The sequence below is a fragment of the Zeus faber genome, assembly GCF_960531495.2.
Source record: "Zeus faber genome assembly, chromosome: 5".
Classification (NCBI taxonomy): Eukaryota; Metazoa; Chordata; class Actinopteri; order Zeiformes; family Zeidae; genus Zeus; species Zeus faber.
The window spans coordinates 2,284,979-2,303,580 of NC_137192.1; the positions used below are offsets into that span (position 1 = coordinate 2,284,979).

Sequence of the window (18,602 nt, forward strand, 5' to 3'; positions counted from 1 at the left end):
CAGCCGCCTAGTGGCTGGCTGGAAACTGGCTGGAAGCTCGTTGCAATTCGACTGTCAACCAGCTGAGACAGCCGTTTTCAAGTGGCTCCTACTGTATGTACTGGTACTTCTCATTAGTACAATTAATTATTGTATGTGTATCTCTTGTAGTCGTAGTATTCTCAGGTGTAATTTGTTGGATCTCTTAGTAATTAGTGGTACTACTTGGTAGAGAACCCAACATAAGCATGGAGGGGTGTAGGTTTGGGACGCCAGGCATCACTGTTGAGCCTTCTGGAGGTGTTGTGGGCTTAAATCAACAAAACACTGGTGAAGGAAGGTGCCTGCTTGATAACCCCAGTGAAATGCTCACAAGGGTTGCTCTGGATTGGTAGTTTTCTAGTTTTCTGGATTTCGCTGAGATGAGATGATGATGAGGCATGTCGTGCATTCTTGACTGGACACTGAAATCCCTTACCTACAGCGCAAGGACTTTCACATCTTTCCTGTGAATGCCTGAAACAATGCATTCATTTTTAGCTCTACTGTATGTGCTAACACAAAGGATCTATCAACATCTGGTCCTGTGGACTGAAACCTGAATTTCTGGAGACATCCAGTGACTGCTGAGAAAGTTCAGCTGACATGGGGAAAGACCTTGTGGCAGCATGGAGAGACAGCTTACATGAGGAAACAGACCCCGATGGGACAGGCATGGGGTAGCTTCCCATCTCTGTAGTTCCCCATGAAGTAACACATTGGGAACACCCGCCATAGCTACAAAAAGACGACAGAAGAGAATACCCCTAGAGTCTGCGAGAGTGGGGGTGAAAGAAGACTCATTGGCTCACCACTTGACAATGAACTCTGGACTGGAAACGACATCAAGTGATAACCGCACAGCACAAGAGAGCACTGCAATAAGTACCAGGACAACAGGAGAAGCAGGCCACAAAATGCAGATTTATGTATGTGGGTGGAGGAAAAGCATTGTATCTGGGGGTGCGGATTCACCAGGGAAGGAAAAAGTGCTTGAGAGAAGAGGGACAGAGGCCTCGCATTGACAACTTCCTACAAAGGGTGTCAAATCAGCTGAGTGAAGCACAGCAACCGGATGCACACCACCGCTTGCCGTGCATCAGTACCTCTGTAGTGGATGAGACAGAGCCAAGCTCACAGATATCAGTGGCAGAACCCACCCAATCCCCCGCTACCACAGTGGAGAAAAAGCTTAAGTGGCTAGCATCCAGCAACAAGCAGCAATGGTAAACAGTCAACAGCGACCTGACTCAGGTCCTCAATCAACTGGGAAGCACACTGGAAAATAAGTTACAAAGAATGGGGGACATCATCTATCAGTATGGTGCGGAGCGCTTTGGAATCCAAGAGAAGAATCAGGGGAAAATGGGCTCCTCCAATCCAACCTCCAGGAGGCAACATGAGATCAAGCGCCTCATCCAGGAAAGGAGACAACTGAGGAAAAGGTGGAAGAGAGCCCCAGATGTTGAAAAGGGGGGAATAGATGTGCTTCAGGCTGGCATTAAAGCCTGGCTGAAAACCCTCCACAGAGCAGATAACCTAAGAAAGCAAAGAAGGAAGAAAGAACAAGCCAGATTTCAATTCTTTAAGGATCCCTTCAAATTCCTCAAGAGTCTCTACACAATGTAGAAGAGTGGAGTCCTTCAAACAACAAAGAAAGATCTTGAGGATCACGTGAGAACCACACATTCAGATCCAAGGAGGCACGAGCAACTGACTCGTGCAACCGAGTCGAGCAACCGACATACATTCCACCAATCGACCCTCCAGAACATCAAATGCAGACAGGCCCCCCAACGTGGAAAGAGGTGGAATATACAGTACATCGGGCAAGAACAGCATCAGCTCCAGGGCCTAACAGAGTCCCTTATAAAGTGTATAAAACGCACCAGATGTCTTGAAATTCCTCTGGAGGCTCATGCAAACAGCGTGGCAGAAAGCGGTAATACCCAAAGTCTGGCGTAGAACAGGAGGGGTGCTGATCCCAAAGGAGAAGGTGTCAGTGAACATCAACCAATTCAGGGTGGGTAATTGTCTGCAAAAGATCAAGTACATTGACAAATCTGTACAGAAGGCAGGAATATCAGGTTTCTGAGGGTGCTTGGAACACTCCAGTATGTTCTGGCACCAGATTCAACGGACAAAAGTAGAGAAGGGGACCTACATGTGATCTTCCTGGACCTTGCCAATGCCTTTGGTTCTGTGCTCCATGGGCTCCTATGGGCAGCCTTCAGTTTCTTTCACATTCTAGACACCATCAGAGCCCTAGTTAAATCTTAATTTGAAGATCTGCAATTCCGCTTCACCACCTCAGATTTCACCACCTCCTGGCAACATCTGCAAGTTGGCAGGGTGCACAGTCTCACCTTTGGCTTTCACAATGGCGATGGAGGTCATCATCCGAGCCTCAAAGTGGAAGGTGGGCGGTAAACGGCCTAAATCAGGCCTGCAGCTCCCCCCACTCAGAGCCTACATGGATGACATTACAACACTCACCACCACAGCCTCATGTACCAGAAGGCTGCTCAGAAAGCTGGGGGAGAACATCGACAGGTCTCACATGAAGACCATCCAAGTCACACAGCATTTCCATAGTCAATCGAGTGCTGTCTTATGCAAAGTTTTTCATTGGCGACGACCCCATCCCAACCATATCTGAGCAACCTGTAAAAAGCCTTGGAAGGTGGTATGATGCAAATCTGGGAGACAAAGAAGAAGTACAACAGCTGCAGAAGGAGATTCAATGTAGCCTTAAGACCATTGACAACAGCCAGCTGCCTGGGAGGCTAAAGACCTGGTGTTGGCAGTTTGGACTGTTACCCCGGACACTATGGCCCTTACAATCTATGAGGTTCCCATTTCAACAGTGGAGAAACTGGAAAGAGGAATCACAGCTTACATCAGGAAATGGCTGGGGTTTCCACCTTGCCTGACCACCACAGCCCTCTACTGAAATAGTGTCCTCAAGCTGCCCCTCACTGCTCCAATGGAGGAATTCAAGTGTACAAAAACAAGACTCCAGATGACACTGAACGAATCCTGTGACTTGACGGTAAGCAAGAACACCCCAACCCTGGTAACAGGGCACAAATGGATACCAGCAAGAGCAGTGGAGGAAGCAGCAAAAGCCTTCAGACATGCTGACATTGTGGGAAATGTACAGCAAGGAAGAACAGGCCTGGGACTCACAGTTGGCCGTCCAGCGTGGCATAAGGCCTCAGCAACACAGCGGAGGAAGATGGTGGTGGATGAGGTGCGCCATCAGGAGCAGGCCACAAGATGGGCCAAGGCAGTCCCACTCGGCAAAGAAGGACAGTGGACAAGGTGGGACAAGGTAGAGATGAGGAAGATCAGCTGGAAGGATGTGTGGGCCATGGAGGCTAGGCAACTTAGCTTTTCCATCAGAGCTACTAATGATGTCCTTCCAACACCTGCCAACCTGCATCAGTGGTGGGGCGAAGATCCAGGATGTGCCCTCTGCCACATGCCAGCCTTCCTCAAGCACATTCTCTCAGGGTGTAAAACCAGCCTTATCCAAGGGGCGTTATACATGGCGCCACAATCAGGTCCTAAAGAGCCTTGCTGGTGCACTGGAAAGCCAACGGACTGCTGCCAATTCCCTACCTCCAGCAATGGGCAGCCCCCCCCAGACAATTCCTTTTGTCCGTGAGGGGGCTAAGGCAGCCAAGAGTGACTCCACACCTCAAGGTGAGACCAGCTCTGCCTAGCCTGTGAGTGGAAGATGTTGGTGGACATTGGTCAACGGCTTATCTTTCCTCCCGAAATAGCTACGACTGCCCAAAGTCCTGACTTGATACTCTGGTCCCCCTCACTCAGAAAAGTCTTCATCATTGAGTTTACTGTATCCTGGGAGGACTAAGTGGACGAGGCTTATGAACTGGCCGCTGAGGCAAAGCAACGGGGCTGGAACACTGAAGTCCGCACCGTAGAGGTGGGGTGCAGGAGATTTGTGGCAACTTCGGCCCCCAGGTCACTCAGGGACCTAGGAGTCAGCGGTCGGAGTCTGCGGGAAGCCATCAAAGCTATGTCGGAGGCAGCAGAAAGTGGCTGTGGATGAAGAGGCATGATCCATGGTGGGCCCCAAAGTAGCGTCTGTGTTGTTATTGTTCCTGATGGGATCATAAACCGCCACAGCAAGGAGAGGACCAACACAGAACAATACTGATGCTTGTTGGTATTTGTTGCTCACTGGATCACTGGGGTTGCAGCTGGAAATCGAACCCCCGATTTCGTGGCTGCTGGCATGGTGCTTTAGCCACTACGCTACCACCACTTCTTGTGTAGACCAACGTTTAGGGGAGTTTGAGTAACTATTCGTTTTTTTTGTTTTTGTTTTTTTTTTTTTTTTTAGGAACCTTTGCCACTGAGGAAGAAACAGGAAGTCAGGGGACATTTAACTGTGACAAATTGAAACAGGTGGAGGGAAGCCATTTTTAGCATGGTTAAACAGTTCACCACTGTTTCCCAATGCCTTGAGTGGATCATTTTTGCACTTTGACTTTGGACTTCGCATTTAAGGGACTATTGTCAAGACAAAGGGACACTTTGGTGAGACCAATCTGGTTAATTTCTTTGTTTGCGTAGTTAGTTTATCTCTTAAGTTGGAGTATGAATTATTTGTTTGTGTGGTTTTCTCTTGAGTTGGAGCGAGTATATTGTTTGCCTTTTCCTATGATCAGACTGGTTAATGGACTGGGTTCATACAGACTTACATTGTTTGATGTTTGAAAGTGAATTTTCTGTGTGATGCATAACTTAAGAGAGGGAGTAAGCCAAGTTGTAGTGTTTATGTAGTGTTTCAGTAGTACCAATTGGTATTGTGCTTCAAATAAATTTGGTACTTCTTACTATTGTATTTGTAGAGTTTGGAGGAAGTGTAGTTGATGTGTGTGTATGTTGTATTGTGTTTCAAAACTGATCTGGTACTTCTCATTAGTACAATTTATTATAGTATGTGTATCTCTGGTAGTCGTAGTATCCTCAGGTGTAATTTGCTGTATCTCTTATTAATTAGTGGTACTACTTGGTAGAGAGCCCAACATGAGCATGGAAGGGAGAAGGTTTGGGGCGTCCCAAACCTTCTTCCTCCCAGGCATCACTGTTGAGCGTTCTGGAGGTGTTGTGGGCTTAAATCAACAAAACACTGGTGAAGGAAGGTGCCTGCTTGATAACCCCAGTGAAATGCTCCCAAGGGTTGGTAGTGTGATTTTGCTGGTTGTGTACTATAATAACAAACTAGTTGAGGATGAGATGATGATGAGGCATGTCGCGTATTCTTGACTGGACACTGTGGAATCCCTTATCGACAGAGCAAGGACTTTTAACATCTTTCCTGTGAATGCCTGAAACAGTGCATTGCTCTTTAGCTGTACTGTATGTGCTAGCACAAAGGATCTATTAACATCTGTTCCTGTGTACTGAAACCTACTGAGTTTGACCTCGGGCACTGGGAGAGATAGGCAAAGCACAAGCAGATCAACGCAGGGGTACAGTAGGCCGGGTAGCAGCCACCCAGACCCCACACTGGACCTGACTGTGCCTCGCCCTACCAGAACGCACCCAACCCACAGCGACCAACCACAGGAGCAGAGCAACCCTCCATGCGCCCCCACAATAGGGGGCTGCTCTGCGCCCCCAGCAGGGCCCTAACTGGCAACCAGCGGTTGCACATGTGGACCACAGAACAGACGACGGCAAGCGCCCCCCCCCCCCCATAGCCCTGCCCCAGAGCGATGAGTGCTCTGCACACTGAGAGTGTGTTTTCTTGTCTTTTCAGCAAAATCAAAGAGTTCTTTGCAGGCAGACAGGTAAGCGATATTTCTGAACCAGTGGTGTGGAGAAATACAACATTCCATACAAGGATATCCTGAAGAGGGATGATAGAGCATGCACATAGGATCTTTACACGAGCCCCTCACAGAAGGGCTGAGTTGGGGAAAGGCGGTTGGAGATGGGGGAAGTGGGTGTATTAAATCAATGGCTTGAGCTGTCAGCACACCGAACTACCAAATGTCAAACAATACATATTCATCTGTTTGGCAGGGTGCAGTGAACAGACAGAGCTCTAGATTATGTTGAAAGTAAGGAGATGGATGACATTTGCACGTTCGGGGGGGCCGACAGTGTGTGTGTGTGTGTGTGTGTGTGTGTGTGTGTGTGTGTGTGTGTGTGTGTGTGTGCGCGCGCGCGCGCGAGAGCACCCAGTCAAGTTGCCTGCACACAAAAGTGTTGCTCTCTTGCTCTACGCTCGCCAACACACACTAACGACCAGCACATACACAAAAAGTAGTTGCTGCCTTACTTCACTATAGAGCTTAAAGAAAGAGGTTTGTTTCAATTAAGTTGTTGTCAGTTAACCGGTTGGCATGATATGATCTGCTCTGAGAAAAACTACAGACTACAAAGTTTTCTTCAAACAGAAGATGTTTGGTTGATTGTTTAACAAAGCACATATTCACAGACAACAGCTTTCATAGCATCACTAATGAAATATTGAAATAACACTTATAATACTGTAATGAATTGATAATTACATAGTTATTATTTATACTTCATAGACCTATACCGGAAATTGATCCTGTGCATATAATCCCACTTTTATATTGTTGTATATACTTATGCAAGGGCTTAGGCTTTTTGTTATGCTAATTGCCTGTACAGCAATCCACCAATCGTCACCACAACAAATTCCTCATCTATGTAAATGGCTTGTATGAATAAACAGATGCCCATTTTGAAGGGAATGTAGCAACCACTCAAACATGTTTTGCGGGGTGGAGGATTCTAGATTGATGACTCTTTCAATCGAACTTTTGGTGCTTAAATCAAGTTATTTGTCAAAACATGCACAGCAATAACTGTGGAATCAATGTCTTCCAGTGGGGAGCATCATAGAAAAACATCAAATGGCTGAAACATTAAAAAAAAACTGTGGAGGTGGCCTTAACACTAAATCTCTTCAACAGCTGCGGCCTCGCATTTCCACCACACCCCTTTGGTGTTTCCCTTTGACTCTCACCCATTCCATTTTCTCTGTATGTGCCGCTCTAATGTTTTCTCACCTCCACGGGGTATCGCCGTCCATTGATGCTGTGCTCCGAGCCATCGGACGCGTTGCTGGGACCCCAGTGGAACTCCACTTTTTCTGCCTTAAACCTTCCAGGTAGACCTGCTCCCCGCACAAAGTAATCATCCTTCAACATAATGGCCACTGGGGGACGAAAACAGGGAAAATGAGAGAGAGAAAGAGAAAATAGATAATATAGTCATTGTTCATAGATCCCTTTTTTTGCAGCATCAATTATGGGGACCCTGGTCACAGCCAGTAAGGAGGTCTTTAGATTTAATTTGCTCACCAATTTGGCTGTAACATGCATTGACCCTGTACAAGAAAGCCTTATTGACAAAAGTTTGCAGTACATAATAAATAATTTACCATAATAATTTAAAGCAATGACTCAAATATTTCCAGAGTAACTATATAATGAAAATGCTGACATAAAGGATAGGATTGCTATTTTTCAAGCCCGCTTTCCATTTTTGAAAGGGAGATTTAACATTTTCTGAAGGCTTAAAACTTTGCCCTATTGAACTGCATTTAAGCACAATGAGAAGCTGCAGCTTCTCATGCAGTTTCTCAATAGTGAAGTGTTCAGCAAGTTTGTGCGAAGAACAGATATAAATAATTTGAACCAACATTTTAAGGCTTGGGTTGAAAAATAGCCGCCCTATTCTTCAACGCTGCAAATACAAGTGTTTTTAGGGCACAAAGGCAGCACTTTTTCCTGTCTATCTAGCATCCGATCTCTTCTCTGCTTGGGTGATGATGCCTGCGGACTGAACATTGAGTCAATCTATATGAAATGAATCAGATGTATTGTTTTGAACTAATTTGTTCTCGCCAAATATGTAAGCATGGCAGGAGTGCAAGCGAGCACAACGGGGCAGACAAAGGGGAGCTATTAAACACTTTCTCAGTAAATTGGAACCTGAAAACGAATCAGGTGCCTTCGAAAATTAGGAAGTAAATTCTCCACACGTGCTGATGGCCATTTCCACACAGCATTCAAAGGGTTGATTGTCATGCACATCTGTTAGAACACCGGAGATGGAATCAGTTGTTTCAGTCATTTAGAAAGGGGCATTCAAAATTCTAGCAGTTTACGGCTTTGTCTGGCTGTTGTTAAATCCAATTTAAAAAGGGCTTGAAAAACATTAACCTTGTGCGCAAGCACACAGTGGCAGCACAAAAACCTCTTTCTTTATTGATAAGGGAATGATAAAAGCATTCAAATTGTCGGGATGAGTAACTTAAGGGGTGGCTAGATTTATCTTTCTGATCTGTCTTTAGACGTCTGTAGACATTCTGAACATTTCAAAAGACCATTTCTGTCTTTGTCCAACCAAGCCTTGAAGACAAGATCTGAAATGATGGGCTTATTTGCCAGGCAAAATCTATCAGTTCAAACTAAATAAAAAAGAAAAAAATATTGCAGCGGGCATATTGTTACTCTATCACACACTATGGGGACCCTCGTCATAATATTCACAAATGGCCCTAAAAGTGTTCCATTAACTGGCACGACCTTAAATAACTGCTCCCACTGTTGAAGAGATTTCTGTCACTGATTGAATTTCACAACCGCTTCCACTGCATTCTTCACCAAAGATTTCGGTCTCATTTAGCAGATGCACTCGAGTGAGAAAAGTGACCTGGTTTGTCATCTTGCCAAGACTTTGGCCAAGTCTTTAGTTGAGAAAAAGAAAAAAAGGATCAAACTCAATACATCTTACATTTTATCTGACCCATTTTGCAGAGGAAGTTAGAAGTGGAAGTTAGTGACCTCTCAAATGCCTCTGACCCAATGAACCGGCTGACTGAATTGCCAAGCGATTGCTTTGCTTCCTTTTCCTGTTTCATTTCTTTTTGGGAACATTTGAACCATGAAATGTGCCTTTTTGTGCTGTTTCTTTATTTAAAGGACAGGTTTCCCATTCTTCAAACCAGGATTATGAAGATATTGGTTCTCATCATTTATAACTGTTATAGCACAACCTGGCTGAATGCTGAGCAAAAACCCTTCAAAGCAAAGATTGACATCAGATGAAAAGTGCATGTGAATTGTAGGGAAGTAGTGGAAGTATTACTTTTAATGTACTTCAAGATTTATGAGTGAGGGGAGCCCACACTACCAGTGATATACAGTATCTTTTGCCAGCAGCAAATCAGCCTGGGCCTGTGCCTGGACCCAAGGTGGGCAGCGATGTGGGTCAGTCAAAGTGCTTTGATTCTTACCCACTACTCAGCCTGAGCAAGAAACCGGAAATAGAGCAGGGCCAGTCTCACATCAATATCTCTGTGGCTGGTATGGATTTATTGCCTTTGTCAAGGGCACTTAAATAAGGCTATGGCCCTGGCATAGAGTTGGGGGCATTAGGCCTGGGCTGTCAAATGGAAGGACACCATCCATTATATTCCTATAAACTTACTATTACATAAGCCAAATATGAGCTTGATTTTAAGTTTGGGTTTGTTTTAGCTAGATGTGGATAACTTAGAGAAAAAAAAAAGATGCTGAATCTAACTAAGTTGCAATCAAAGTCTAACAAAGTTGAACTCTTTGCTTAGAGTACATTTATGATGAGGGAGCGAATATTGTGAAGAATTTCATGGGTGGTAGAATGAAATCATCGAATGAGCTAGTTTGCTAGTTTGCGAAAAGAGGAATAGAGTCATCAATGTGGAGTGTTAGTACACTATATGTTATAATGTTCTTGGGAATAAGACAGAATTCAAAAACTCTTCTTCCCGCTCTCCCTGCCATCTACTTTGGCCTATTATGGTAAATGTAAGTTAGATGCTGGAAGTTTCATTATGTACTTTCTTGGAGCCAGTGTTTGGGATGCAGCATAAACTATATATTAAGCCCCCCCCCCCAAACAAAAAAATCCTTGGTTGGCACTGCAAAAATGCTGACTTCAATGGAAATTGAAGTCAGCAGCTCAGCTCTAGCCCCCAGAAAGGTTTAAATGGTTCTGTAAGGCTACCTTCCAAAGACTCCTAAAACACACACAAATTACAAACACACGACTACTATACTCATACGTTCCTCTCCCAGCTAAAGGAATATAAATGCTTCTTCCCTCAAGGTTAGTGGTCAAAGTTGAGCTGTGAGGGAAAAACACTTGTGACCCCACTAAATTCAATTAGCCAGGTGCACTGTGAGCACCCCAGCCCCCCTTCGAAAATGCCATCATGCCGTTTACCAGCATCTCCATCAGGTAATCATTCAGATAAAATGTTTGGCTGTTGTTTCGAAGAGGCGGACCGCGGATACATAATTCATGGTGAAAACACAGGGACATTTGTCTTGTTAACCATGCATTATGGAGCAGGGGGAAAGCAGACGCTGTGCGCGATTTTGTTTCGCAGCTGTTTGTTTGTTTGTGTTGGCAGTTTAGCGTAGGCCCTCGGCATGCTGCTGTCGCACCTCAAAATCTTTTCAATTCTGCCGTACACCACTTCTGCTATTTTGCAGGGTTGTATTTTGGTGGCTTTGGGGGGCATTATTGTTCCCTCTGTGTCAATCCTAGTATAAATAGTTTGGTTAGCGAGTCCATTTCCACATGGGGGACCATGCATTTTTGTGTGACTGTATGTCTGGTTACCTCCTTGCCTCCATCCATGTGATTAAAGAAGCACCCAGGGGATTTCTAGCTCTATTTCCTCTCGGCTCTATCACACACAGTACATGCATATACTGTACATCACCCTTCAGATAAGGTGTTTTAAACAGCACCCTGATGCATATTCAGACAAGTGATGATGGTGCAGAAAAAGACCTGAGACATACGCATTCACTGCTATAGTCATGAAAATTGTTATAACAATGACTCCATCGGATTCAAGAAAGTTTAATCCCACCTAAGATAAGGAAGCCAGGTGATTCCTGACTTGAGTTGAACTCCTGGATGTTAAACCCTTTTAAAATTCAGCTGTACTCCAGTAGAATCCCTTTAATCCACATTTTTAATCCAGACCAGCTCCCCCAACAAAGGCCTCTTTTAAATTCTGTGTTGAGAACAGTGGACAAAAATATTGATTTTTGGTCCAAGCGATCCAACTGAATGAAAAAAGAAATCAATAAATTCATTCAAGCATTATTAACTTTAATCCCTTCAATAGATAGTCAAAGTGACAACTCATGCCATTCTGAATCCCATACATGAATCATTGACAGAAAAAATTATGGGTTGTGGAAGCTAATTTGTTTAAACACATGTTTGCGCTCTGGGCAGCAGAAAGCTGGTATTTCAGTAAATAGGTGCCGGCTCTATTCTAAACACTGTCAACAGTGACACCGGCCACCTGTGGCCTGTTGCTTTTCAAAGCCTTTCAACTCGATTTGTAGGCAGAGGGGAGAGGATCATCCATCTTTGTGATGGATTGAAATTGTGAAAAATAACTGTGGTTGACAAGGAGGATCCACAACACGCCCGTGCGAGAGCCCAATGCAGATGGCTAGATGCTGAATTTCACAATAATACCTGGCACAGCACTTTGACTAATGTGGATGCATCACGTCTGAATAGAAATGGCCTAGGTATAATTCATCAGAACTGGTCCATTTCATATTGTACCTGTCATGTCTTCTAATCATACGCTAGGAGACAATATAAACAGTTTGACATGGAGACGCCTGCCAATATGCGATTAGTTATTAGAGATGAAATAATACATGCAACACTTTTTTCCCCACTGCATTATGGTCCGTCATTCTAAGATACAAATAGATTGCAGAAAAGTGTGCTGTGACTCAACAACTTGTTCATTAAAATCAGCCAGGAAACTCGCCTGATATTTGATATCGCCCGATATCACCTCATATTTTCATTGATTTATCAAAATTATTTCTTGAAAACTTAATAAAATGTTAAGGCCTAATTTCAAAGCCCTGGCAAACTATTTAGGTCCTGGAAGTATTCAATTTGGTTCATGAACATTTCTTGTTTTGTACCTGTTTTGCCTGTGTTTTTCATCGACGTCTTGTTGGAGGACTCAGTGTCGAAGCCCTCCAGGGTCAATTCCTGGTACCCCATCGACACCTTGGCATCCCGGTCCACAATGTTGATTGGTGATTGGTTTCTCTCTTTGCACTCTGGGTAAGCTGATGCCCATCCCTCATCTGGCCCGTGCGCACCTGCAGAAGAAAGGGAAGTCAAAGTCAAAGGGAAATAATTTTAATGGGTGCAACAATGTGTGGAAAGAGAGAGCTTACTGGGGGCTAGGGGGTAGATTTGGGAATTATCATGTCATCAAAAACCCTTGACCAAACACAACTAGAAAGATAAGACTAATGGGGCCCAGGCGAAGATGTGCATCTTCAATTCAGAGAATGGCTTCAAAATACCACATTAGTCGTGCACAATTATAAATTATGCAAAATTATTTTGTGTAAATGTGCCGTGGTAGCATTTGTACCCCATGACCCCAAGCCCACCTTTTACAAACGAAAGCTGTTTCGTGCCATTTCAATGTTCAGTAGCTGCACAGATACAGTATTCTTAAACCCTGCAGGCATGAAGAAGGAATGGCAGAGGTGTGTGTGTGTGTGTTTGAGCACATGAGTGCGTGTGTGCTCCGACAGTGAACATCCATAGAGCCAGAGCACATGGTCAGTGGAGCCATACATAAACCATGTTATTCTCCCACGGAGACAAAGTCATAGTCAGATAGAAAGAGTCAAATAGACTCTCTAACACCTTGTTGTGCAGAGAGAGTGGGGGCTGGTAATGGCTTGGTTTACTGGAGAGGAAGCAGCCCTGAGCACCTGCAATAGAGGCTGTAGGAGCCGTGCAGCAATGGAGTGTACATTTAATGTGTGGAGGAGACTTGTCTGCATCTTCTATTCACCTTCAATGGCTGACTTGTTTTACTAAACAAAATATCAGGAAAGGGTTTGTTTTTTTTCATCCAGTTTTTGTACATCGCACTTTTGGTTAATAAGTATGGAAATTAGCGCCCATTTCATCGCTACTATAGGTGAGTCAAGTGGTGGCTCAAGTTTGTCCCAGGTTATACAGTGCTTCCTGCCACGGCGATCTCCCTTCTGCTGGGAGCTTGTTGAAGGTCTGGAGTCTTACATCCAAGATTCAATTCAGGATATAAAGAGGACCTATTAAACAAAACTCACCCTTTCAGTGCTTGTGCACATACATTTGGGTCTCTGATGGGCCTACTAACAAAAAACTGTCAAATAAGACAACCCAGTCAGTTTTTTGTGAGCTGTCTATTTCAGAAAACATGTCATGAAACAAGGCATTCAGGTGAGCAGCACTTATCTACATCATTTAGGGCCTTAGTAGAATTTGAATAGTAGAATCCATCTTAGTAAATCCACCCACAGCTGGAGAATAACAAACACTGCTGGGAACTGCTGTGCTGGCTTACAGACCAGCACAAATCTTTTAAAATAAAGAGGAATTAATACCAACTGTGAAGATACTGCAGATGATGGAAATGTAGTTGGAAGTATTTAAAAAATAATTCTGTGTTTCTTTCTTTCTATAAAAATAAAAGTATGCGGTAGATAGACTGTAGGCTGCAGCGCGATCCACTGTGCATTTCTCCAAACAAAAACAATAAAAATCGTATGTTTTTATTGCAGATGTATTTATTTTATTTTATTTAATAATGTTTACACAAAACAAAAAATCCCCGCGTGCAGAGTCCCGGTGAGGTGACCTGGTGCGCTCTTGGCAACGAAAGTATAAAACTTTCAAATTAGGCATTGTACTTGTGCTTATTTCTCGCCTCAATTTTTTTCAGAAACTGATTTTGGTGTACTGATAAGGTAAAATCGGTGAAAGTTTACGGACTAAATACAACATAATCCGGAAGAAAAGCTCAAACCCCATTAGCTCACAAAACCCGCAAATTGTGCTCAAGCCCCATTGGCTCACAGAACTAGGGGTCTCAGGAAGGTGGTGCCACCCACTCAACAGACCGTCCTTGACCGTCCCTGTCCACCAGCGGGAGTGTCATGTCAGTGGAATCACATGAGCAAATGGGTCTATTTATCAGTTTATTTTTGATTTTTGTTTTATGGTTTACATAAATACTTTTATTCTGTGTTTTGCCTATTTGGAGTTGTGTCATATGTCAGAAAATAACAATTTTTGCCCCCTGCCCCGTCTCTGAAATTGGCTCCAATTTTTTCAGCCATGTTACAGTGTGTCCATTTTGGAACAAAGGAATATTGACACTGAAAATTACAACTATATATATATATATATATATATAATTTTTTTTAATCCTTTCAGTATATGGAAGGCCCCATGTATATAAGACACGCCAATATATTCAAAGAATAAATCAAAATATACAGTATAATATACACTACTTATTCAGATATATCTTAAATATATAACTAAATAATACATTTTGGGGCAAAATGTATAAATTATACAATAAATGTACAACTGGTATATTCTGCAATGTATGATCTATTATATTTTTCAATACATGAATATGTGTATATTTCGGAAGGCATTTCTGCACCTATACTGTTTTTGATTGTAAAAACTGATTTTGTAGGGAATGAGCTGACAATGCTTAAGTAGAAATATTCTGTTCTTGGTAGTGAAACAGCTCATTATGCATTTCTGTATCTGTAGTATCTGCTGTGGTGAATCTAATACCATGATCCCTGCGTTATCTTTATAGGCCATTTATTGCATTAGACAACCCACAACATTGCTTCTACCCACTGTGTGTGGCAGAGCAAAATAGATTAACTACGAAGCTGTGTACATCTCCATCTGTATTTTGTATTTCTTGCCGTGACATTTAACATGGAGCAGTCTTGTCGGTTCCCATATGAGACGGAACTCTGCTCAGTTGTGATTTGTAACCCGTCTGCACTCTGGAAGCTATCGGAGACCTTCCAGATTGTGCAAAAGATAACCTGGAGAGTAGGCCACGTAAGCCTGATAGGTCCTAATCAACTTTTTCATACATAATGTCACAAGAAATACTGTTCTGATTCACGGGCTACTGTTGTTCCCAAAGTCTGCCTCTCCCGCTGTGCCAGTTCTCATTCATGTGCAGTCACAGACAATGTAGAAATTACCTATAATTCCGCTGTCTGTGAAAATAAGTGGAATGCTATGATGTAGAGGACTACAAGTGAGCAGTTAGGGGCAATTTTCACCCAGATGTGATAGACAACTGGGTGCTGTGTATAGGCTAAGCATTTAATGGCAAACCTGAAAATAGCTTAAATTGATGTGATGGTGGGACTCTTGAGCTGTGTATTTTTCTTTTTTTTTTTTTTTCCTCTATGAACATTGTTAACTCTCTTAACAGATAACCATCTCATCGGCTTCTGTGCCTCCAAGACACCAGAATTTACATTCTTTCAACATATGTTGACCAGGAACTTGTCAGACAGATGTTAAAAGCTTGTCGCAATGTCGTCAATGCTTGTGCCTCTTGTGCTTTTTCATCAACCAACACCGAACCCAATGAAGGTTGGAGGTTCTGAAATAAATAAACCATTAAAAGATACATTTGCTGTATTTCAACCCAGGCCTTACTAAAATGTTGGCCTCCATCATTTGTAATTGTTTTTAGCGAAACCACCCTGAATGCTTTACTATTGAGGAACTTACTGTACAATTTCTCACTCCTAAAAGCAATCCAGTGGGCAAACTTAAAAAAACATGTGTAATCTCTTTTTCGAAAATGGATTGTGTGTGTGTGTGTGTGTGTGTGTGTGTGTGTGTGTGTATTTTTTTCTTTTATTCTTTTTTAAATTAATTAATTTATTTTTTCTCTGTATCTTACCAGCCTCAGTTTGGTGTGGGGGTGGTATGGTTCAAGCAGCCACACCCTTCTTGGGTCGGGTTAATTGGGCCCGGGATCAGGGGTGGCTGTACGTCTGTTGCTCGTCAGAAAAACAAACTAGCACAGATTAAACCAACCATCCCCACACACACACGCAAGGAGAGCCATTGTCATGACAATGTTCCATCTGCTCCCGGCTTTTTACATCTTGCCACTCTTTCCAATATACTGGTGTGCTTTTAACATCGCTGCCTGTGTCTCTGTGTCAGCGAGCCCATAGAAAAGCCACTCAGGTGCCGTGTGGCAGGCGGGACTGCAACACTTATTTTTATATCATGCTTTTTCCTGAATTTCCCCCCGAGGACTAATAAAATATTATATTATGTCAAACTTATGTCTATCTAATGCCCTTCAATTGCCCTTGTGTATGAAACATGCCATACAAATAAGCTGGCCTTGCCTTGTAGATGCTCAGCCCCTTGATTGGGAGAGAGGATCCATTCATATGTTTGACTGTTTATCTGTTTAAGACATTACCTCTTTTATAACCTGCCTCAACTCAGTCAGTTGTAACATGTCTCCTGATGCTAGTAACTCTTAATAAATGCTTATTTTGATTTAATTTCAATCTCGTCATTCCCCTACACGGCCATGGAAATGGCCACAGCTATTAGAGTGCTTCTTCAGCTGTTTTTAGCGGACAAAACATGGCGAACAAGCCTTTTTCAGGAAAATCTATGTGGCCCGATGTGAATAGACGTTACCCTGTTACTCACGATACGCTCTGCCTGTTCTTTCCTCTCCCAGAAGAAAACACTGGCTGCAAATTGGCAATGTTGACAGAAAATGAGGCTCTCCAAAAAGGTCTCTTCATCTCTCCCCTGCCTACTCTGCACCATCTCGCACTATATGCATCACGCTCGGTCTGAACTGTGCCCCTAATTGAAAGCAATACTGAGCTCTTGGGCTCTAAAGTGAATTTATCTATGATTACTTGTGCCCTGGCGCGTTGTGAGCACTGGATAATGTCTGTTTCATTGAATTAGGGGGCATCCTGCTCTCCTTCCCTCTTCTCCATCTCCAGCCTTGCCCTGGGGGTGGGTTATTGATTCAGGTGGTCTGGATTTTGTATGAAATTACGCTGTTACCTACGGATCTGAGCAGCTGGGGCCGGAGCTTGGATGGGGTCGCGGGAAGTGATTAGTCGCCATTGTAATAAAGCTAATGTGTGCTGAAAGCAGTGTTGCAGAAAGATGTAAAACGGTAAAATAAAATAAATAAAAATGGAAGTGAGGGTTGACCTTGCCTCTTCTTTCCAAATGTGAAATATTTTACTAGAAGCTCAAATGTGGCTGAGAGGAGAAATATTTCTTTCTAAATCTTATCACGTGGCAAATGATGTGCATTTTAAATGTCTATGATTACGTGCATGTCCATAAAGTTCAAAACTGACAAGCTGATAGCTCCACATCCTACAATTTGTGATATTTGAAACATCCTCCATGTTGGACTTAACTGCTAACTTTGTGCAAACAGCTGAACACCCCCAGTGCCTCCCTGGTCCTGTCTTTCCAAATATTCCATCCTCCTTCCTGTTGTTGCAGTCTTTATAGCAACATCACACCGAGGCATATCCGATGTACCAGACTGTCTCACATGCTCCACCAAGAGTCAAGTCACCTTTTTTGATCACACACAATGCATAAGTTATGCATTTATGTGTCCTTGTGAGTGTGTGTGTACGTTACAAAGGTAGTGAAACTGAGGATGTTGGGAAAGCCTCTAGATAACAGTAAGTGTCAAAGGAATCCTCTGATTACACTGCCTCGCCGATTCCCTGCCCTCTGCACGAATCCCAAATGAGGTTAATGAAAAACAAACAAATTATAGGTTTTATAAAATGGATGAACGAGCCAACACGGACCCTAACATCCTTGAAAGACTGCTCCATCAATACTGTTATACAAGTGCGGCTCTGTTCAAATTGCTTAACAGTATGAAGACAACGGAGGGTGTTTTTTTTTTTTTTTTTTTCCAACTCACACGCAAGCTTCCTTCACCTTTAATATATCTACAGAGGCAGACTGTGAGTACGTGTGGGGGGGGGGATTGCATTCCTTATCGCGATAGATGACTCTCTTTGTACATACAGTTTGATGCCCTTTTGAACCTTTCAATGCATTTGAATCAGGCTCGTTGTAGTCAAGCTTGTTGTAGAAGCAGCCGCCGTATGTAGGACCATTCTACTTCCTGCTTTGACTAAAAAATACACATAAATTCAATTGCAGTGTAAGAAATTCTATTTTTGCACAAAACTATTTAACTATTTTTATTTGAAGGATGAATCTGTTCTGGGGGGGTGGGAGGGGTTCCAAATCTTAAAGAAAAAATGAACAATGAAATCAAGTCGGGCCCTTATGATAAAATTTAAAACCTGAATTCGTGAAGCCTAAATCCTAGCTTTCGTAGAAAGGTCAATTCAGGTGCCGGGTGCAACAAAACACACCCCAGAAAGTTGCTTTATCCGCCACCTCCGACTAATCTGTTGGTTTCGGGAAAGGCGGCTTTGGCTGTGGGAAATAACCCCACTGGGCTCTGCTGTCGCGGCTCTCCTCCTTGCTGAAGAAGCTCCTCCTGGTCAGCTCTAAGAGGCCTTTTCTGGGGCTGTGATTCCATCAGGATTAGGTAGACGTGGCAGAAATCAATGTGCTGAGGC

General features: G+C 43.3%; 1 protein-coding gene across 1 annotated transcript in view; it reads right to left on the bottom strand.

Annotated features, from left to right (window-relative positions):
• LOC307231045 (receptor-type tyrosine-protein phosphatase gamma-like) overlaps positions 1-18,602 on the bottom strand; it is a 377,917-nt gene that overhangs the window by 158,953 nt on the left and 200,362 nt on the right. Inside the window, exons 3-4 of the mRNA XM_080001587.1 lie at positions 12,057-12,239; positions 7,101-7,249 (exon numbers count right to left, since the gene is read on the bottom strand). Coding sequence (XP_079857713.1) covers positions 7,101-7,249; positions 12,057-12,239 — 332 coding nt within the window. The remainder of the gene's footprint in view (positions 1-7,100; positions 7,250-12,056; positions 12,240-18,602) is intronic.